This window comes from Phaseolus vulgaris, chromosome 9, assembly GCF_000499845.2.
Source record: "Phaseolus vulgaris cultivar G19833 chromosome 9, P. vulgaris v2.0, whole genome shotgun sequence".
Classification (NCBI taxonomy): Eukaryota; Viridiplantae; Streptophyta; class Magnoliopsida; order Fabales; family Fabaceae; genus Phaseolus; species Phaseolus vulgaris.
This window is the reverse complement of record NC_023751.2, coordinates 33,081,520-33,103,359: the sequence shown is the minus strand read 5'-3', so window position 1 is coordinate 33,103,359 and position 21,840 is coordinate 33,081,520. Positions and strand designations below refer to the sequence as shown.

The 21,840-nt window shown below is 32.3% G+C and overlaps 3 protein-coding genes across 3 annotated transcripts; 1 reads left to right on the top strand and 2 right to left on the bottom strand.

The window, feature by feature from the left end:
- The first annotated feature begins 3,259 nt into the window (after positions 1-3,259).
- On the top strand, positions 3,260-6,020 carry LOC137820694 (pentatricopeptide repeat-containing protein At3g06430, chloroplastic-like). The gene is made up of 2 exons (XM_068624885.1): positions 3,260-3,688; positions 4,595-6,020. Exons 1-2 carry the CDS (start codon positions 3,329-3,331, stop codon positions 5,723-5,725), a joined length of 1,491 nt encoding a protein of 496 aa, XP_068480986.1. The 5' UTR covers positions 3,260-3,328; the 3' UTR covers positions 5,726-6,020.
- A 720-nt stretch (positions 6,021-6,740) lies between these two features.
- On the bottom strand, positions 6,741-9,886 carry LOC137820695 (uncharacterized protein At4g18257-like). The gene is made up of 3 exons (XM_068624886.1): positions 9,546-9,886; positions 9,115-9,450; positions 6,741-7,215 (listed from the first exon to the last, which is right to left on the bottom strand). The coding sequence occupies exons 1-3, from the start codon at positions 9,824-9,826 to the stop codon at positions 7,041-7,043; spliced, it is 792 nt and encodes a 263-aa protein (XP_068480987.1). The 5' UTR covers positions 9,827-9,886; the 3' UTR covers positions 6,741-7,040.
- A 1,146-nt stretch (positions 9,887-11,032) lies between these two features.
- On the bottom strand, positions 11,033-18,238 carry LOC137820979 (subtilisin-like protease SBT2.2). The gene is made up of 10 exons (XM_068625342.1): positions 17,595-18,238; positions 16,962-17,121; positions 16,359-16,756; positions 15,728-15,823; positions 14,672-14,744; positions 14,036-14,318; positions 13,182-13,513; positions 12,350-12,620; positions 11,920-12,201; positions 11,033-11,761 (listed from the first exon to the last, which is right to left on the bottom strand). The coding sequence occupies exons 1-10, from the start codon at positions 17,822-17,824 to the stop codon at positions 11,334-11,336; spliced, it is 2,553 nt and encodes an 850-aa protein (XP_068481443.1). The 5' UTR covers positions 17,825-18,238; the 3' UTR covers positions 11,033-11,333.
- Positions 18,239-21,840: the final 3,602 nt, after the last annotated feature.

Genomic DNA, 21,840 nt, shown 5'->3' with positions numbered 1-21,840 from the left:
GCCATTAATATCTTTCTTTCTCTTGATTACTTTGAATTTGATTTCTTTCTCTCTTTTAATATTTTCTTTTGGAGGTAATCTTACTTGAGATACCATTAAATGTTGACAAATTCTTTTAATGAAAATTCAAACTTTGGTACGTCAAGTTGTGCAGAATTAGTCCTTTCTACTAGAGCTAATTGACTTACAATGAGAGATTGTAATTTCAATCTCTTGCGTTCAAATGATTATATCAAAATTGTACAAAAATACAATATGGTATCACTAGTTTTGTACGCAAGAGGTATGGCAAGAAAATACAATATAGTAAAGTAAAGTGGTGCTTGGAGAGAGCTTGACTACTCAATTCAGAGACTGAGTAATGGATGGAAGAGTTTTATTAAGACTGATAAAACTGATAAAATAAAGTGATGTTCCTGTTCCTGCATGTTAGAGTTGAAAACATAATGAAGGGATCATTTTCTCTTGCCAAACTGTATAAAGAGAAATATGCCACAAGATCCAAACCAAACACTACCAGCCATTTCAGTAAACCAACCAGTTTTTCCAATAACCTGACCATGAACCAAACATTAAAAACCACTAGCCTTCCACTTTTACTACCTACTCCACCACAACATACTTTTCCACCCAACCAAGATGAGTAATGTTCGAAAGATGACACCAACTGAGATGCAATTGCAGAGAGATAAGGGATTGTGCTATACTTGTGATGAGAAATTCTCTCCAAGTCATAGATGTCCAAACAAGCAGTACTTGTGGTTAGAACTGGAAGAGGAAGATTATCAGGCTCAAGAATTGGATCCCCCTAATGCATCGGATACTACAGAATTACCCTCTGACCAAGAACATCATTTGTCATATAATGCTCTTGATGGATCCTCAGGAGTGGGAACAATGAGATTTCAAGGGTCTATCAATGGTATGATGGTTCAAATATTGTTAGAAATGGAAGTTCTGACAACTGCTTACAACCTTCAATTTCTCATTGTTTGAAACTTCTGATTGCCCCTATTCCTAATTTAGTGTTAGTGAGTAATAGGAATGCCCTGGTTGCGGAAGGACTAGTTCAAGATTTGGAAGTAAAGGTTCAAGCACATTCATTAACTTTGTTGGTATACTTGTTACCAGTTGCAGGTGCTGACTTAGTGCTTGGTGCAACTTGGCTTTCCACTTTGGGACCACATATCTCAGACTATAATGCCTTGACTGTTAAGTTCCAATTAGAGGATCACTTTGTTACTTTATACGGAGAGAAACCAAAGCTGCCTAGTCCTGCCCAGTTTCATCATTTGAGCAGAATGCACCACACTTCTCCCATTTATGAAGTTTTTACCTTACATGTTCAACATCATGATTGCCCTGCAGATCAGTGGTTTGGCATTCCTACTGACATTGCAGTTTTGCTACGTACTTACAAAGTTGTTTTTGATATTCCATCTGACTTTCCTCCTCCTAGTTCACATAATCATACTGTTTCCTTGTTGCCTGAAAGTGGACCTGTGAAGGTAAGGCCTTATAGATACCCTCATAATAAAAAACAGTAAATTGAAATTATGGTGTCAGATATGTTGAAGGAAGAACTTATAGTTCCTAGCACAAGCCCGTTTCCTCTCTTATCATCTTGGTTAAGAAGAAATATGGTATTTGGAGATTATACTGATTATGGCTTTAAATGCTACTACTATAAAAGATAGTTCCCTATCCCAACTATTGATGAGTTTCTTAATGATTCGGAGCCAAATATTTCCCTAAGTTGGATATAAGGTCAGGATATCATTCTTTACCCTGGGATAAACATAAAACTGTTTTTAGAACTCATCAAAGTCATTATTAATTGCTTGTGATGCTTTTTTGGCTCACTAATGCCCCCCTGCTACTTTCGAGAGTCTAATGAACCAAGTTTTTCAAGGACTTGAAGAAAGTTTTGTACTTGTGTCTTTTGATGACATATTAGTCTATAGTCCATCTTGGTCTTCACATTTGTATCATTTGGAGGTAGTGTTACAGATTCTAAAATAGAACAAGCTATTTCTATCTAAGTGTTCTTTTGGTCTACAACAATCTTGGTCATATAGTTTCAGGTACTGGAGTTGCTATGGATCAAGTGAAAGTAGAAGCAGTTTTAAATTGGCCTATTCCTCTTAATCTGAAGCAGTTTAGAAGTTTTTTTTTGGCATAACTGGTTACTATAGATTTATCAGGGGTTATGCTTCATCGGTTGCACCAATGTTCAGAGTTTTTATTCCCAGGGATCCAAAATTGAAGCATATCCTTGAGTTATGCAACACATGATCAACTTTTTATAACATTTTTTATATCAGTTAAAATCTTACTCAAAAAAATAAATATTTATTATGTCGATTTTAATTAAAACTGATAATAATAAATTTTAACATTATTTACTTTATTACTACATTCCAACTTATTAAGTATGGATTAACTTTATCATAGTAATTCCTGATTAATTCTATCTTTATATTAGTGTGTACTATTTTCTATATAACCCATGCTTTCATTATATAGTCGAGTGCTATTCACTTCAATAATCGTAATTGGTATGTTATTCTATTTTTTTTATGTGTCTTTTTTTAGTTTTATAACTTTTTAAATGAATTGTGAATTTTATCTAATACAGTGTATAAAAATAGTCCTATATTAATTATTTTCATATTAATTACAGGTTTACCGTGCATGGTGTTGTAATGACCCTAAGTTTAGTTTATATTTCCAACATGCAAAAACTAAATATTCCTCCTCTATTCATTTTTATTAAAGTTTTTTTTTTAGAAATCAATAAATATAATAATTTTTTAATTATAATAAAATAGTTGTACACTTTTCTATTTTCCTCATTTTTGTCTCCATCTAACAGAATAATACGTGTATGAATTAGAAAATAGGTATAAAAATAACAAAATAATAAATATAATTTTGAACTTCTAAAATGGCATATGAAATTAAATAATTATTTTTCAGAAAGAGAGTATTAAAAAAATGTTTTGAGGGAGCTTTTGTGAAATGAGTTTTCAAAGTCATTGATGATAAATTTTAATGAGTGCATTAAGATAATAATATTACACAAACATCCTTGTGTTATTAGTGGAACATTTAATTAAAAGAATCGCTATTTTTATTTAATATTTTGTTGTCAAAATATAAAAAACTAAAACTAATTTACGAAAACAAATTATAAATTATTTAGTGTATTCTACATGTAAATGGACCAACACTATAAAAATTAATATGACAACAATGAAATACAAAAACAAACACACAAAAGTTCAAAGTTCAGAGAAACAAAGTTATCTGTGTATGTTTCCTTTCCATGGTTTCAATGTCCCTTTGTCTTTCTTCTTCCATTATTCCTTCTCCCATTCCCCATTCCAAATTTCCCACAACCCAAGATCCGTTTTTTCGGGTCACCCGCTTCTCGGTTCCTGCTGCATCAAAAACCAGTGTCTCTGGCTATTCTACCAGAAAACCAGCTCCAAAAACCAAAACCAGAAACCCAAAAGATAAGGAATTTTCCCAAACACTGTTCTTTGAGGGTATGGAGGAGACACCCATCAAGAAGAAGAAGAAGAAAAAGAAGGAGAAAAGGAAGAGTGATAAGTTCTGGGTACACACTCTCCCTGAAGTCTTGAACTATCACATTCATAAGAAGGACTGGGTTATTGCCCTTGAGGTCAGTCATCACCCCCTTCTGTTTCAAAAACTTCATCTTTTTTCTTTTTAGGCTGAAAACTATGATTGTTGATGAATACTTGGATTTTTATACTCTTATGTCTAATTAATTGAGGGTCTTTTGGTTTATGTTGATTTAATTGGGTTGCTACATTAGTATGCCACTACTACCTTTAATACTAGTTTTGAAAGTTCAAAAATGATCCATGGATAGCCTTTGTTCCTATACACATAGAGAGAGAAGTGCTGATGTGATAAATCAACAAAGAAAGTGATAAAATAATTCATTTTTAAGTGACTATTGTATCAGAAGAAACTGATATGTGTTTGTTTACATGATTCAAAAACATTGGTTTAATTAAAAACAAATTAGTAAGGGAAGAGGAGGAGGGTAACCCTATAGAAGGATAAACTGCCATCACCAAATGTCTGGGTACTTTTTTGTCCCAAAATTGTCATAAAACAACACTCCATGTTTTTTCAACTTTCTTCTATCTTCTACTGCTTATTTAAATAAGTCTATCCAAACATGTAAGCATTACTAATAAGTGATTATTTTATTTAAAAATGTACTTTTTTCTTAACAAAGTTTAAACAAACAGACATAATGTCATGTGAAAAGGACATAGTCACATAAAAATGAGAGGTTTTAATGAAGAGTTTGCACTATAGGCTATAGCAGATGTTATTGAATTTTGAAGGTAGTTGGTATAAAAATCTGCAAAATTTGTCTTACACAGTGATTTTACAATTGCAATACTTAAGTTTATTTTCTCATAATAAAATTTAGATCGAGTTTGGACAGTTAGAAGTAATTCTTCGAGTGCATAAGAGCATCTTACGTAAGATTATCTTCTTTTCTCATGAGTTTAATACTCAAATCTCAATTAGTATTTTTAATGCACAGTTATTTGACATGCTTAGAGGCCAACCCTATTACCAACCCAGACAAGATACTTACATGAAACTCATTGTGTTGCTTGGAAAATCTGGCCAACCCCATCGTGCCAATGAGCTTTTTAACTCTATACATGAAGATGGTTGCCAAAGTACTGAACTTTACACGGCCTTAATTATAGCTTATTGTCGAAATAATTTGGTTGATGAGGCATTGTCGATTCTTGATGAGATGATGAACATCCCCGATTGCCAGCCTGATATTTTAACTTACAGTACCTTGATGAAAGCTCTTGTGGATGCTTTGAAGTTTGAAATGGTTGAGTTGGTGTATGATAAAATGGTAGAAAGATCTATCATGCCAACCACTCTCACCCAGAACCTCCTCCTGAGTGGTTTAGGTAAGGCCGGGAGGTTTGATGAGATGGAGAAAATAGTGTCAAGTATGCTGGAGAGCACTACCTGCAAGCCTGATGTTTGGACAATGAACGCGGTCATCGGCATCTTTCGTGATGAGGGTCAGATCGAGATGATGGAGAAATGGTATGAGAAATTTTGTAGTTTTGGGATACAGCCACAAAGGAGCACTTTCAACATTTTAATGGGAGCTTATAGTAAAAATAGAATGTATGAGAAAATGTCATCAGTGATGCAGTGTATGCACAAGGAAAAATGTCCATGGACAACCCCAACTTACAACTTCGTGATTGAGGCGTTTGCAGATGCAGGTGATGCTGCAAACATGGAACGTGCATTTGATCAAATGGCTGCTGAGGGTTTGAAAGCAGATACCAAGACTATCTGCTGCCTTATCAATGGCTATGCCAAGGCAGGAATCTTCTATAAAGTAATGAGTAGTGTTGTTTTGGCTAAGAAGCTTCAGATACATATGAATACTTCATTGTACAATGCAGTTATATCTGCCTGTGCCAAGGAGGATTCTTTGATTGAAATGGAAAGATTTTTCAATCGTATGAAAGAAAAAGAATGTCAACCAGATGAAACAACATACTCTGTCATGATTGAAGCATACAGAAAAGCAAATATGAACGATAAAATACACTATTTGGAGCAAGAAAAACAGATGATGATATCTGATGAGAAAAGTTTGAATGAGCCTCAGGAGACAATCTTTGATTGATCTGTTGTTTAAATACAAGTCCGAGTGCTAATTCATCTGCCACCATCCTCTTGAAGAAGCAGTTGGTAGTTGTTTTAAATTGACATGAAAGAATCAATCACTTGGGTAGTTTTGCTTCATTTTTTCATAGTGAATGATAACTACTACCTAACTTGATGTATGTTTATAGTATATATTGTTGGCATCATTTTTGGTGTTTTGATGCCAATAGATGTATGGTCCTTCAAAGATACAATGGAATCTTGAGCACCTCAATGACAATAATATTTTGGTGGCATTGAAATTTCTTTTGAAAGCTGGCCTTTAACAGGGATTAGATCACTCAAAGGGTTTTCTGTTCATGGATTTCAATTCAATTTTTTCATCAGTAAGAAGGCTATGAAACTCCTGCAGTTTGAAATATTTCTTTTTCCCTTGTGATAAACATAGCAGAAAATTTGTGGCGTTTTTAGGTTGTTGTATTTGGATGACACTTGTAATTAACCTAGATTTTACTTTATATAAACGGGAGCATTTATATCAATTGTTTACAACTTTGTCATTGCTTCTTCTTAAGAGTTTTCCATAACATAGTCCTCATATATTTATATGCACTCACTATTTCTGCCTTAGAATTGTTCAGTCTCTTCTTTTTCTCTTTTTCTGTTGTCATCTTGAAAATTTCTTCCATTTAAAATATTGTAATTAAATATAAAATATTGTTATTTATTTAAAGTTATTTATATTTTTTTAATTCAAAATATAATTGTCTATAATATTTTTTAGTTACATATGATTATATTAAGCAAAATCCATGAAATTTTATTTCAAATCTTAATTCAAAGATATAAATTAAGAGATATATTTTTTATTTATTTATTTTTATGTTTCTTTGTATGCAGCGGATCAAATAAGTGAAATAATGTTTTCATCCCCTTCACCAGCTTGTTTTCATTCTTTTTACAATTGCATACGGTTCGATATATGATATACATATGTAATTGCTGCAGCTCTCGTATCAGTTATCAGATTGATATTTTAGCTCAGTTCTGAATAACTAATTGACTAGGGTTGTTTCTTCTCAAGGTTAAAAAGGTGCAACTATGGTCCAATTACATCATTTACATCAGAAAAAATTATGTTTCTATTCATTTCTTTTTCTTTTTCCTTCATCTTTTGAGGCAGTTTTACATTGCATGCAGTCCAATTTACCAATGCTGCAGCTTTAATGAACAGTGATGAGCATTTTGGTCAGCTTGCAACTCTTCCTACCTTTTTCATAATGAAGTCCTGGTTTCACCAACATTAGCCTTCGTAAGTTATATTGGTGCATTCATCATGTTTGTTTACTTTCAGATCCAGATATAACAGATGAGGCTTTCAGTTGTTCCAGCTTCTTTCGAAGATAGGCTTGTTTAAGTTTCTCACGATGAGCAGCCACCTGCTCCTGCCTCCGAAGTTTAATTTCAGAAGCCTTCTCTCTAGCTCGATTAACTTCTTCATGAACTTCCCTACAAATCAAGATCAACTGAAGTATTAGGATTAACCAAAAACTCGCCATTTTAGTGAGATAATTAACCAAGAAAAATCATGAAAATATTAAAACATAGCAGAAGCCTACCTTGCCCTCAAAATTTTAAATCAAAAATAAAATTTATAGAACCTTATTCATTTGTAGGCCCCATGTCTATCTCAAACGGACCAAACGGGGTCATCTTTGTACTCTATTTATTCAACAGGCTCAAGCTGGGAAGAATTGATACTTACATGCACTACTACTAACCTTAATATATTATAACACTACATCATAATTATTACAAATTTCTAATATTCTCTCTTCAATGTAGTTTAATCCAATAAGTGAACATGGGCCATGGCCAGTCTACAACTCACCCAGCCCAAGCTAGCAAAAACAAAATATAACTCTGGAACAGTCTACAATTTCAGCACAAAAGTTTAGTTTGGTTATCAATCTCGGATAGCAGCACGTAGTGGCCAACTCTAACAATGCACGACTTTAAATGTTATAATACAAACTAATAGTATATACACTATATAAATACTAAAAAAACAAAAAAAATACCCAAATTTCAAGAAATTCATGATAAATAATAAGTCAGTTTGCACACATAATCACCATCAATATAGGAGCAAGAAGAAGAACAAAAGTACTAAGAATAAACGATGGCGGTGAAATTAATAAAAGAAGAATATGACAAACTAGATCAAAGTTTGCAAAGTCGATATGAAGAACAGAACAGAACACATGGCTAAAAAAGTCTTATTGAGTGTGATGGAACAAGAGTCAAATCAAAGATAACTTTTTTGTAGAATATTTTACCCCGAAAAAAGAACAAACAATGGTGTTCCAGGGTTAAACTGGGTTTTTGGAGGCTATATCATGGATGCGCCACTACATCATGGACAAAATAAAGCCATATGCATCTTGAACAAAACATACAAGTAAATACCAATGACCAACTATTATCTTCTAAATCCAAATCATCCTCATCCTTTACATCTAAAAACTCATTTTTGGAAATTGAAATCTCCATAGTAGCTCCCCAGAAGGTCCTAATAGTCTATGTTCAGAGGGCTCTTCTGCATCAAAAGATGGTGCCACTACACCTGCTATCGGACCATTATTTGATCTGCTGAGCCACAACACTAAACCACTCCCCTACAGCAGCCCCTGTAAGGGGCAGGTGCTGCTCTGCTTTAAAACCCTTCTTATAATACTGCCATAGTTTTCTTATTCTAGTTTTGATGGGAGTGAGAATTCATGAAAAAGAAACTCCGTAAGGCAAATCCATTGCCTACCAATAAATAGGGTGTTTGGTTAAGAATTAGAACCATACAATAGGGATCTAAAACATGAAAACTGGAAGCTAATATATAAATCTTCCATTGGGCTAGGGTATCAAATCAAACGTGAAAATTCATTGAGACACAATCCAAAACACATCCCTTGTACACTGAATACTTCTCCAAGTAACTTACAGGAGAGAATTAAGAACCTGGTGAATACAGTTTCACTTTCACGCCCTAATTCTAACGGTAATTATCATCTAAAGCGCTTCACATGGAATCCGTCCAAACTATCTGGCGTCCGTTTGAACAAGTTTTTCCATGTTCACTTCTAAGAGAGAAAAATAAGAAAATAATGAAATGTTCATAACTTAAAACTAGCTTATTGTAAAAGTTCTCTCATATAGCTTCACAAAATTATTATTTTTAACTTGTGAATATAAAGTAATTGTAATTTGTAGCTGACAGAGAAGCTCATTTCCTTTTTTTTCTTGTTTTGCTCAGACAGAAGAAGTGCTTATAAAGAAATTTGTCCAAACAAACCCCTAATCAAGAACATAGACATTCAATCACATAATGTAACAGAAAAACAAACCCCATACCTAATATTGCGTTTATAATCAGCAGTGTCAAAAGCTCCAACCGTTCGCCCAGGCCCAACAGGCTTCAAGTTAAACTGCAACGAAGCATCACTATCATCATCCTTAACAGCACCATCATCATTTTCTAGCAACACATTGCAGCCCGGTGGCGGCGGCGGCGGCGGTGGCAACTCATCATGCTCAGTGCCCTTACGAAAAAAGTCCACACAATACTTCTCTTGATCCTCTTCGTCGGACAACTCTCCCTTCACCAACTTCTCATACAGCTCAGCCTTCCTCTCCAGCGCAGCATAGCTCGCCGTGCCATCACGCACTGCTTTCAACTCCAGCTTGTCCCTGACACCAAAATCACCATAATTTTTAAATAATCATCAAATCACTGAATAAATAAGAACAGAAAACAATGAGAGAGTAATGCAATGATACGATACTTGTGAGCGCGTGCATCGACGCCACGGTTTTTGACAGATAAGAGGTCTTTGGGAGCGATTATGTTCTTGGCGCGTTGATACTCCACATCAGGACCTGACAATTCTCGTGACTTTCTGGAATCTTCCTGAGACTTGTAGAGTTCGGCCTTCAATTCAACGATTGAGGAGGCGCCAACGCCCTCTATGGCTCGGTGCTTCTTCGGCATTATCGACGATTCCGTTAGCCATCCCAGCGATTCCGTCACCACCCTCTTCTTCCCACCTCCCTCTTCACCCGCCATGGTTTTTCTGCACACAATTTTTCTCGTTAGGGTTTCTGTTCTATTTCGGTTATCAATTTAGATGCAAACGTAATAATAATAATAATAATAATAATAATACATGTGTTCTATTAAAAAAAATTATAATTTTAACTTTATATATTTTACATTTATTTTCTTATTATTTTATGCATAGTAAAATACTAATGAATAGTTTTCTAATTTAATAGGTGTAGACCATCAATATAAAAATATTCTACATTATTATTAAACAATTATCAAGAAATTTTTATTTTACTTTTGAAGTTATCACTGTGCAAGATGAGAATGGTTATGGTTATTATGCAAGTTAGTAATGGTGTAGAATATTAAGCTTAATTCGATTTTGCAATTGAAATATTTTACTTTATGCTAATATTGATATGCTCTATGAAAAGTCATTTAAAAAATATTCAACTAGTTAAAATAAATTTAATTTAATTTAATATGATCTTATCATGGTCACATTAATCTAGTTTTTGTTAATTAAGAATGTATAGAGTTGGAATTAAATTATATATAGATAAATTAATCATTAACTCAATAAAAAAAACTTTTGGTTAGATTAGGTTTATGTTTATTTTTTTGCTAAGATCAATCCAACTGAACAACTCTTAATTGTCAGTTAAATCGTAAGTTATAATTTTATTTTTCGTTTGATAAAATGCGTAATTTCGAAACACTTTTTTATTAGATTTTTTATAATGACTTTTAAAATAATAAATTATATTATTTCACATTAAAATAATTAAGTAATTATTATTATTATTTAATAATTTCAGTTAGATTGAATATCAAATTAAAAATATAAAACTCATCAAAGATTAAATTAAATTTTGATCTAATAGCAAAAAAATGTATAATTCATAAGATTAAATTGTATCCTACAAGTTCAATCAACACTCTCATAGTGCCAATAACATTCAAAATAGTAAAAAAATACATGAAAATATTTCAGCAAACTTTCCAACCTTTTTTCTTTGAGACAAACTTTTTAAGTGAAATTCAATTAATTTCCATCAAATATCATCATCCATTCGATGAATCACATTCTAAACTACAAGCATTTCCACCATTGATTAAGAAAGAAAAAATTCAAAACGAGGATTTGAGAAGAAATTCATCAAATATTCCTTAATAACATAAACTTGCTAGAGTAAAAGTACCACAAGAGAATGAACATGGTGGTGATGCAGAAGAATCAGGCACTGATCACATTTATCTATCTATACAAGAACCTTTAACTTCTTTACATGATAATGAATGAAAAAATAGCCAATACATCTTTGGACTCAAGAAAAGCAAAAAGAAAACAAATACTAAACAGAAACACATAAAAATCAGAATGAAGAACAAAAACTAAGATGAATCCTAGACAGTTTCAATGTTACTCTCGTATCAGACTATAATTCTGATTCAGGAATAACATCAAAAGCATCTAAAAACCACTACCTAAATTTTTCCTCAAAATGAATCAGTGAATACCCAGTTAGCTTGTAGTGGTGTTAGATGAGATTGTAACCATGATTGAAATTGGAATGTTTAGCACATGACCTTGATTCCCAAACAGCCCAATTCTCCCAAAGCTGGAAACAGAGCTGTTAACTGTTGCATTCAAGAACACAGACAATACCTGCCTCTCACCACTGCCAATGCAGAAGTGAGTTGGAGACACTTTCAATGAAACCCCATAAGGAGCAGTCCAACCAACACTGTATGATTCATTTTGAGCAGTGTTTTGAACTGTTCTCAGCACTATTCTAGATTTGTTCAGCTTTGATATAGTGATTGAGGGAAGGTTCAGATCAGGACCATAAACAGTGGAATTGTAGAGTCCACAATTTTGACCAGTGTAGTTTAGCACCACAGGAGCTGAACCATTGATACCACAGAGAAATGACATATAATCATCATAACCTACAAAGAAACATAAACATAACACTTCCACATTAAGTTTAGTTTACATAAACCAGAGAAAGTTAAAGATTAAGTACAAGTGAACAGTTGCAGTTACATTATCCACTCCACTTTCAATTATTGCACAATTTGAAACTTGAAATGCTGAAGTGACTTACTGGAATCAAAAATCAAACCCGGATTCAGTGCTCCACTTGCATTCACAAAACCACTTCCCATGTCAAAAGGAGTTGCCGGAGACTCGTTTAGTTCAGGAGAGGCATACGATCGCTGAGCCATTATTGGCCCACCACTCTTGTCATACAGAGAAGCTGTAGTGGAAAGTGCAGATCCAATTGCTGCAGGACTAAAATTTGGGAACTTTTGCCTAATTAGTGCAGCAAGACCTGCAACATGAGGAGCGGCCATGCTTGTGCCAGACATCAATGCAAAATTCTCACCTGTTGGCAGTGCAGAAATGAGAATTGCATTTTGACATTATGAACATGAATTGAAAACAAAAACATATCAGATTATTCCTTAAAAAGATGTTGTGTGACATATGAAAAGAGCTCCTTAAACTAGTGTAAACTTGTATCCATTACAAACCTAGGAATTCAACGGAATCGGTGCCAACAGAACTCCAAGCAGCCCATATAAAACTTCCAGGAGCTAACAAGTTGGGTTTCAAAATGTCTGCTTGGTGAGGAAGACCGTCTTCTGGATCTGGTCCTCTGGCAGAGTAATACATAACCTTGGGGGCAACACTGCCATAGTTTGCTTTTAGTCCACCACATATACGGGCAATGGCCCCAAATTTCACGATTTTCTTTGAAACTGCATCTATTTCCAACGAAGAATTGTAGTATTGCATTAAAATCTGACCATGTCAAAAAACCAGGAAACTGTCAGGGAATTATTCCTCATGCACATACACAAGTTACCTAACACATTGGCCAAATTGATGCATTGTTTTTTACAAAGACAGCAGGATGCTTTTAAGTAAAACACTGCATCAAAATATGCCATATATTGTAAAATGCAAGCCCAAGAAAAATGGACCATACAAAATGAACATGACATCAAGGAAGTACACACACACGCTTCAAAACAGTAGTCAAATTATCCACATCAGACCCATTCAGGTCAGACATTTTAAATACTTCTCCAGCAGTATATTATAATTCTTTTACTTTTATTTAGTTAAACTTTTATGCCAATACAAATCAGAATGGCATTAGATAACTGATAGCAGTTTAGTATATAATGACTCGTGCTCACTTTTAACATTTGTTTTATGTTCACTTTATACGAATTTTTATGTCGTATTTTAGACATGTATTGTGCCAAGAACACAAGTTTAAATTCCATGTCCTTTCCCTCTGTTCCCCAGATAATCAAGTCCATATAAGACGGAGAAGGTAAATGGATAACACGGCACCTTGGAATCATTTGTGGATGCAAGTATTATGCCTGGCATTTTCATTGGTACAGGGTTAAGCTGAAAACCAATCACATAGGGATCCATATAGAAGACAACACCAGCTGCACTAAGATTTTTGGCTGTTTCTGAGGCTCGTTTGATGGTGGAGAGTCCCAGCACAAATCGAATTGAATAGCTGCACATCAAGAGGTTCCCCTTTATCAAATCCTTGTTGAACTTATTTGCATCTTGGCACTCACCAACATACATATCATCAGCAACCGTTGTGTCATTGCTCAATGCATGATGTGCATGAATCAGTTTATAAAGTTTGCTTTCATCTGTGCCAGCTGAGGAAAATAATGATAATAATAATAAATGAAAAAAAGAGGGTCATATAAATTAATCCCAGCAAAGACGACAAAGAAATAATAAACTCCTATATTAACAATTGAATAATCTAACATTCTTGAGCAGAAATCCTTGACAGCAACAAAAACTGATTGACCACAATATAATGAGTGACAACAATAGATCTTAAGATTTTTTTTCTCTTGTTTGAGGTTCATGTCTAGTGAAGTATAATAAATTAAAAGTGCAACAGTTTGAGAGTTAATTCAAGCATAAAAAATCCCAATAACACAGTGAATCCTAACTCCTTTGTCCAATCCAACCCTCATTAACGTTATATATTTTCCACTTAATTTTATCACTAGTGAAAAATGCACAACAGTCTCATAGAAGCTCTTCACTGCCTGGATAACCCAAGGAGGAAATCCAATCATCAGAGTACGTAATATTACCCCCTGTGGCTAGTTAGTCTACAATAACTTTTTATATCATTAACCAGGAATAGAGAAACAGAAACTTACGTGCAAGACCAACTCCAGGTATGGTCACATTATTTCCAAGAAATATGGAGTTGCTATAAACTCGGTCATGAGAGGCAGCACCAACAGTAAAGATCCATGGACTGAAGGAGAACATACTTGTTGGTGATGGTCCAGTATTTCCTGCTGCTTGCACAACAAAAATACCGGCTTTCACAGCCGACAGCAGAGCCATGTCTATTGGATTGAAGAAAGTTGCCACACCAGGAGGACGTCTATTAGGAGTAATTGACAAGCTTATTATGTCAACCCCATCCTGAGCTGCCTGCAACATCATACTATTAATCTTACAAGAAAAGCAAATTGAAAGGAATTTTAGATAAATAGATTGTAAAGGCAACAAGTGTGTAAATGACAGGGATCCTAAGAGCTTAATAAAAATCCTAAAACAGTGTGAAAGAGTGCTCTTCACCACTATTGAGGTAGGGGCCAAATGGAATACAATGCTAAAAACAAGCCCTTGAAAAATGGATAACAGTTATATACTTTATTAGGGAATTGTAGTATTTTATACAAACATCTAGGGGGAATCAAAGACAGAGAAGGGAAAAAAATTAACCTGCTCAAATAATTATTTGCACAACAATGTATGACTTGTCTGAAAAATTAAAAATGTACCTGGTCAATAGCTGCAACAACATCTGCAGCAAATCCTCCAAAGCTCTTGTATAATGCCTTGTAAACAGCAATGCTGTAAAAGATTGAAACGCGACACAAGCATAAATTGTCTTTTTAAAGAAAAGGAAACTAATTAAGGTAGAATGAAATAACTAAATAGATAAAAACAAAGCTAACCAGACATAATTTCTATAGTTTTTTATAAACTTTCAAAGATAACCTATTTAAAAAGGCCTAGCTGTTTGTTGTTGTCAGAAAACAAAGTTATAAATGATAGAGATATTAATATAAAATCATTCATGTCTTTATTGTATTTAAGCTTTTGGAATGGTTGTTTCTGACAATGTGGTAAATCCCTTTTGCCCCCACTCTTTTAATAAAAAGTTTGATTTCAGTACAAGATATGGGACCTACGGAAGATTCACAATTCAACCCCGAAGAGCTCAAGTAAGGGGCACACTAAAAATGTAGTATAAAATAATTCTAGTCACTTTTGCTGGAAATATGGCCCTTATAAGATTTGGCAATCCTTCTTTCTTCAACTAACTTTGTGGTTGAGCTAGGTCCAATGGATTACTCGATGGGATTTTTCTATACTTTCAAAATTGGTCAGTAGCAATTTCAGAAAAATTGTATGAGAACTAATTCTAGATTTCACTCTATTATCCCCTTTCAAGTTTTAACAGTTTTGGACTGTAAGGATATACAAACCAAGTCAATAGGAAAAAAGCTTTTTTCTAATAGAAAAAAATAGTAAAACATCTGTGGGACAACACTAACGAACTACTAACATAACCAGTTAAGCACTATAGCGCGAAAAATAATATGCACAATTTCATACTTTTGCAAGATCTGTCCCTTAATCATGACACTCCAGAAGCATGTAATTTACATATCACTAAGGTTGGTTTAAAGAAACAAAACACGAAATGAAGCAGAATAATGCACAAGTCGTAGCATCATGCATGTCGATAGATCCAACATATTTCTACTCGGGTAAAGATAATGATACACAAATAAAATAAAATAACTAAGAAATGGTTCCAGATTATTTACTGTGAACGAGGAGCCATCCCACTAGCATTTCCAAAGTGATGTCCAGCAACAATCACTGGAATCCCATGGTTTCCTGCTGCAACAGCAGCTGTATGCCTGTGTATTTTAGTTACATCAGAATGGGCATTTAGTTAAAAGAGAAGTAAAGATAACTAATTACGTTGTGATTAAAAGCAATTTTGGGGACAATCCAATATGAAAACATAAGTTCAGTTTCAAGTCATATTTTAAAAATCATTTAGGGCTATAACAATTCCAATTTCCAGAACAAGCTCAACACTCCAAGGAACAGGAGAAAACACATTACTGTTAAGGTTCTGATGGATAGATATAAGCTGTGATGTGACATAATTCATCAATGTTGAAAGAAAGAGAAAACGTGAAAACCAAAATTAAGGTACAGTAAAAAAATTGATTGATAACATGTGGTAAGGGTAGACCAGTAGTTGTAGACAAAGGCTGACAGCTTAGAGTTTGTCATTGTGGACTGGCCATGGTAAAGCAGATGCCAACAAACAAGCCATATATCCCAATTATGTATCCAATTAGCGGTTGGATGAAATCAAGAGTATGGACCATGTAAGATACTACAACCAAACATAACACTCATAGAGAAAAGCCAAGAACTCACGTGCCATGGCCATCACCATCAAAAGGAGAAGCATAGTCCTGAGTTGAATTAAATATTCCTCTGGTTATGGCAGAAGCAGCAAAGTGACGGGCCCCAACAAGCTTCCTATTGCATGAACCAGAAGGAAAGTCGCGAGTAACCTCACAGATGCCAGAAAAATGAGCAGGAACAGGATATAGATGATTAGATTTACTATCACCAAAACTTGGATGTGTTGGATCTATGCCAGTGTCAACAAACCCAATAACAACTCCTTCTCCAGCAGTTTCAAACCCACCATCTTGAAACCATGCTCCCTGTGGCAGACCCAAAAACTGTGGCGTATGTGTAGTCGCAGTCCTCACAGAAAAATCCAAAACCACATTGGACACTTCACTGCTCCTTGCTAATTTCCCTGCCTTCATGATTCAGTAATTATCAATCAACAGCTCAGAATGTGTTCACTTGCAGTAAATTAATGAGGAATAGTTGTAACTTTTAAACATGGAGGAGCACCGACACATGAAGCCAAATCATCAATAGAAAGAAACAACACATAAATGTATCTGGTCATATTTTTCTTAGCTAAGAGCATGATCACGATGAAGAAAACAAATATCATACCTGTTTCTGGGTAACCAGCACAGCGAATCCATTTATCAGGTAATGGTAGCTATAGAGCTTCAGATATTTCTCTCCGTTTAACACTTTCTTCAACAGAGAATCATGAACTCGGGAAACGTAAGAGCCATATCTCTTATCCGTCTTAGTAGCATTGTCATACCTTCAAAACAAAAGGATAATAAAATGAACAGGACCACATCTGTCAAATTAACCCACCACATTTCATAAACAATCTCAAAACTCTCTAAATTGGAAGAAAAGGAAAAGAAAGGATGAAACACGGCACTGAGAATTGAGAACATCATTGACAAATATAATGCATGTTTCAAACAAACAACCGATCATCTCTAAATGATAAGCAATCATTTATCTAAATACTTTTCATCTTACTCAAAACACAGCTTCCACAAGAAGCCTTAATGATTTGAGACCAAATAAAAATAAAGGAAAAGTTAAAAAAAAAAACATCTGACTTCAAAAGAATCCAGCACAATAGAACACCATCCAACACTTCACAAAAAAGAAATAAGCAATTCCTTTCCATAAAACAACAAAGAAAAGCAAGAGACCCATCAGCACCCTCAACCCCACAGAAAACCTTCAAACCAAGCTTGTGTTAGTGTGAGGGGATACCTTCTTGGTTTGTTAAATTGAGTTCTCCCAGGAGCAGGAGCAGCATCTTTGAAGCCATTAACCTCTCTTCTCAACTCACCATAGTAATGAGAAACAGGAGCATGTCTCAGGGTAACAACATACACAGCAGCGGTGTCATCATCATCTGAATCACCTTGACACAAACAAGGTAAAAACACCCCCAGGAGAAACACCACCACCATCAAATGTGCCACATAAATGTTCCCCATAAGGATTTCTAGGGAAACAAAAACACAAAAGCTGAAGACCCAGTTGGATCCAAAACCACCCCAGCAAGAATGAACAGCAACAATTCCTCAACAACCCACTTGCTCCATTCTCAAGCTCAAGACTTTCCCTTTGGTGTTTTCAGTTCAGTAAAGAAAATGAGACACCCCAAGTGAGAGACAGTGATAAAGCAAGGACCTTTTGGGTTAGTGAAGAACCCTTTGGTGAGTGAGAGAGTGTTTCAGTATTAATAGCTGGAGTAAGAGAATCAGCAAGCAAAAGCCTTCTTCTTGGGGTGTGTGAATTTGAACGTTTTGTTTATTTCGAAGAAGAAAAAAGTAGAAATAAAAAAAGTATGTTGTGTGAGAATAGAATGAGAAAATGAACGTTTTATTTGGTTTTATTCGGCTTTGGACATTTCCGTTCAGGTCGTTGGCTGTCAATATGTGTGAACATTGGAGTTTTCATGTGACTTCTGTAATGACAACAACATTGTACTTTTCTTCTTCTTCTTTTCTTTTCTTTATTTTATTTTATCTTATTTTTCCTCCTTCTAAATATTTCATTTTTAGTATCTATTATCATTTATGAAATTTATTGTTTACATTTACTTTTTCACCTTGTATTATCAATTTTATAATTTTTTTGCAAATTTTATACATTTCTAAGGTTGTAATGATATATCACAAAGAAATAAAGAAAAAAAAAATCAAAATGGTTGCTAATTTAGTGTTAATTTTTTTCTAATATTTTTCTATGTTCAAATAAAAAATTAAATTTTTTTAAGATAAAATACATGAAAAAAGAAGTTAATCATAAAAATTACAATAGAATGATAAGATTTGTAATTATTAATTAAGCTTATAAAAAATTATAGAGAGAGAATAAGTAAATTCAATAATAATTTAATGTATTAATTTAATCATGCAAAATTAATATCATTTATATTTCCCATGATGAGGGTATATAAAATAAATAATCCTATACAGATTAAAAACTCTTATTTTTTATTTTTTTGCAAGTACCTGGTACTCTTGTACTTTCTAGCTTTATACATAAAGTCTTACTTTTTCTTTTATTTTACAAAGGGAGGTGGAATTAATTTTGAAAATATTTATCAAATTTTGCTTGTGAAAAAAAAAACTATTTCACAAATAGTTATGAACAGTAGCACAAGAGCTACACTGAACTCCAAGTTTACCATAAAAAGATAAACTCCAAACAAAATTATCAATAGCATGAATAGTTGAATATTTATCTTCTTTAAGATTGTGTGCACTATATAGAATGTTATTAACATTTTATTCTTGATTATGTGTAAAAAATAATTTTTTGAAAAATAAAACTATTTTATTACATCTTCATAATGTCTAGCTATCAATCTAAAGATATTTTAAAAATCAATTAGTAGGAGTTTTTTTCCATAAATGCTTTTTTTAAATTATAAATGAAATAAAAGTCTAACATTTATTGTAATGTACTCACAAAAATGTTCTAATGCAATTGATTTAATTAACTTGGCTTCTATATTTAGGATCATTAAATAATATGCCAAGTTAATTATTGTCTCTTGACAAATTTTTCCTTTTTTTAGAAAAAAAAAACATTTTAGTCCGTGCCAATTAACAAAGTTAAAGTTTTGAAGCTAAGAGTATTTTTTATCTTAAATGTTTGAGGTGAAAAGTATTTATTATACTATTAAATGTGTATATTATTTTGTGGGAAAAAAGTGTGTGCATACCTTAACTGTAAATAAACCCACACAGTAGTATTTTAATATTTGTTTTTTAAATTTAAAAGCATTTAAATAAAATGGTGATACATTTTTTATATGAGAAAAGAAAATACATAAAAGTCACCTAGTAAATTGAACACTCATATTATTAACTTTTAAGGTGAGAGAGTAATTAGGGAAGAAGATAATCATTACATTCATGACAATCTAATAAATTACTATTTTAATTATATTTATTTTATTTTTCAATTTAAAATATTATTATAAATAGGTTTTCAAATAAGTCTAATTTAATTTATCCAATAGATGAACAATACCAATTGGAATGAGTTGGATTACCTGTTTTATCAATCTTAAATACATAATAATAAAATATTTTTATTAAAAAATATATTTTTTTTTAGTTTCCTCTCCTAAAATGTTTTGAATTCAAATTTCTTAGTTTGTGATTCAACATGCAATGCAAATGCATTCCACTAAATAAGTTAAGTTGGCGTGTGATGTGATGGGAGGAGCCAAAAGTTTCAATAGAGAATTAAATTGTGAACATAAAAACGTGATCATAATCAATTGCTTTTTTCCTCTTAATAATTAATGCACTTCTCAATTTAATGCTTCCTAATTTGCTACCATTTTTAATAAATAATTGCTTTCAATTTCAATAGTCTTTTTACTGATAATTTTAATTTTAATATAAATTCAAAATAATTTTTAATTTATATATCTACTCATTTTGTCACACTTTTTGTGAAAGCATTCATTCTTTTATTTCTGTGTTAGTTTTAATTTTGCTTTCAATAGAGCTAATAAAAATTATAGCTTTTCTGTTCTACTAAACTTTAACCCAATTATAAATGTTAAATCTAAAATCAGCATAAAAGTATATTAATTGCAATATTTATCTGAAAAATATTTTAATAAAACAATACTTTTATATACTATATTGAAGATTCAAGTAGATTTAATGATGTTTTATTGTATAAATTTTATAGTAGATATGTTGATGAGATGTTTGTTTAGTATGTGTTATAATTTTGGTGTTTAATATGTTATAAATAAGTTATCTTTATTAGTTTTGATATAAATATTTTTCAGAAGGGTTAAGAGCTCTTCTTGAAATGTTAACTTTCTTTTAATTGATTAAAAATAGTTTTAATAAGTTCTAGAATCTGTTAGATTTTTAAACTATAACATTTTAGTAAAATAGATTTTTGTTTTATTTAAGTAATTTTAACCAATTTTCATTAAAATAATTTCACATTCTAGAAAACATTTCTTAGAGTTATTCACTAAGAAGCATTGAATTAATATAGTAGTTTGATTATTTTTACGTTGATGACTACTTACTTATTTTTTTCCAATTTTGACCTAAGAATTTTAGGTGATTTTTTTTTTATATTTCTATTATTATGTGTTGATTGTTTCTTTATTAGGGTCATTAGGATATTCTTGTGATAGAGTTTTACAAGAGTTATTGTGATAAAATTTCATAAGATATATTTTAGGATTTAAGATCTTATTGTAGGTTAATTTTCTTGTTTTTTTAAGAGTCTTGTAAAACTTGAAATTGGTGAATTGATTTAATAACATTTACACTAAGTTTAGGAGTTATTTTTTAGTTCAATTAAACTCTTCTATTAAACTTAGTCTTTAATTCTAACACATACTCCTATTTATTTAACAACTCCAATAAAAAATTCTTATAAGAGTTTTCTATCAATTTTTTTTTTAATATAGACTCTACTGACATAAATCATTAAAATTGAATAAACTTATGTTTGTACAATCTACAATAAAACAATATTTTTATTTATTATAAATTATTGTAAAAATCTCTCATTAAATATATTCTAACATTTTTTAAACGAAATTAGTTGTAAATTGTATTATTTTAGTAGACATAAATTAATTTATTAATTTGGATTGATTCAAATAAATTAAAAATGGGTTTCGTAAGAAGATAAAAATAATGAGTGTAGAACGAGTTAGATGAACTAAACATTAAGTTTAGGCTTACCTATTAGAAATTTAACCCAATAATTAAGTTGTGTGTGTATATAAGAAAATAATGTTGTAGTTTGGAGGGTTTCTAATACATATAATAAAAAATAGGGTTTATCAATATGAAAAAAAAAAAACTAAAAACTATTTAGGTTTATTAATATCGAAAAAAAAAACTAAAAACTGATTTATATTATTTGAATAGTAAATCTATAATAAAAACAAATACATATATAATTTTTTTTATAGGTTTTAGCTTTATTTTGGTTCAATATTTTTTTA

Excerpts from the sequence above, each read along its gene's own strand:
- LOC137820694 (XM_068624885.1), top strand. The coding sequence starts at position 3,329 with ATGGTTTCAATGTCCCTTTGTCTTTCTTCTTCCATTATTCCTTCTCCC. Across the intron at positions 3,689-4,594 it reads ACTGGGTTATTGCCCTTGAG|TTATTTGACATGCTTAGAGG; the intron begins GTCAGTCATCAC and ends TTTAATGCACAG.
- LOC137820695 (XM_068624886.1), bottom strand. The coding sequence starts at position 9,826 with ATGGCGGGTGAAGAGGGAGGTGGGAAGAAGAGGGTGGTGACGGAATCG. Across the intron at positions 9,451-9,545 it reads GTCGATGCACGCGCTCACAA|GGACAAGCTGGAGTTGAAAG; the intron begins GTATCGTATCAT and ends TTTTGGTGTCAG. Across the intron at positions 7,216-9,114 it reads GATTATAAACGCAATATTAG|GGAAGTTCATGAAGAAGTTA; the intron begins GTATGGGGTTTG and ends CTTGATTTGTAG.
- LOC137820979 (XM_068625342.1), bottom strand. The coding sequence starts at position 17,824 with ATGGGGAACATTTATGTGGCACATTTGATGGTGGTGGTGTTTCTCCTG. Across the intron at positions 14,745-15,727 it reads GGGATGGCTCCTCGTTCACA|CATTGCTGTTTACAAGGCAT; the intron begins GTAAATAATCTG and ends AATCTTTTACAG. Across the intron at positions 13,514-14,035 it reads ACCTGGAGTTGGTCTTGCAC|CTGGCACAGATGAAAGCAAA; the intron begins GTAAGTTTCTGT and ends TATTTTCCTCAG.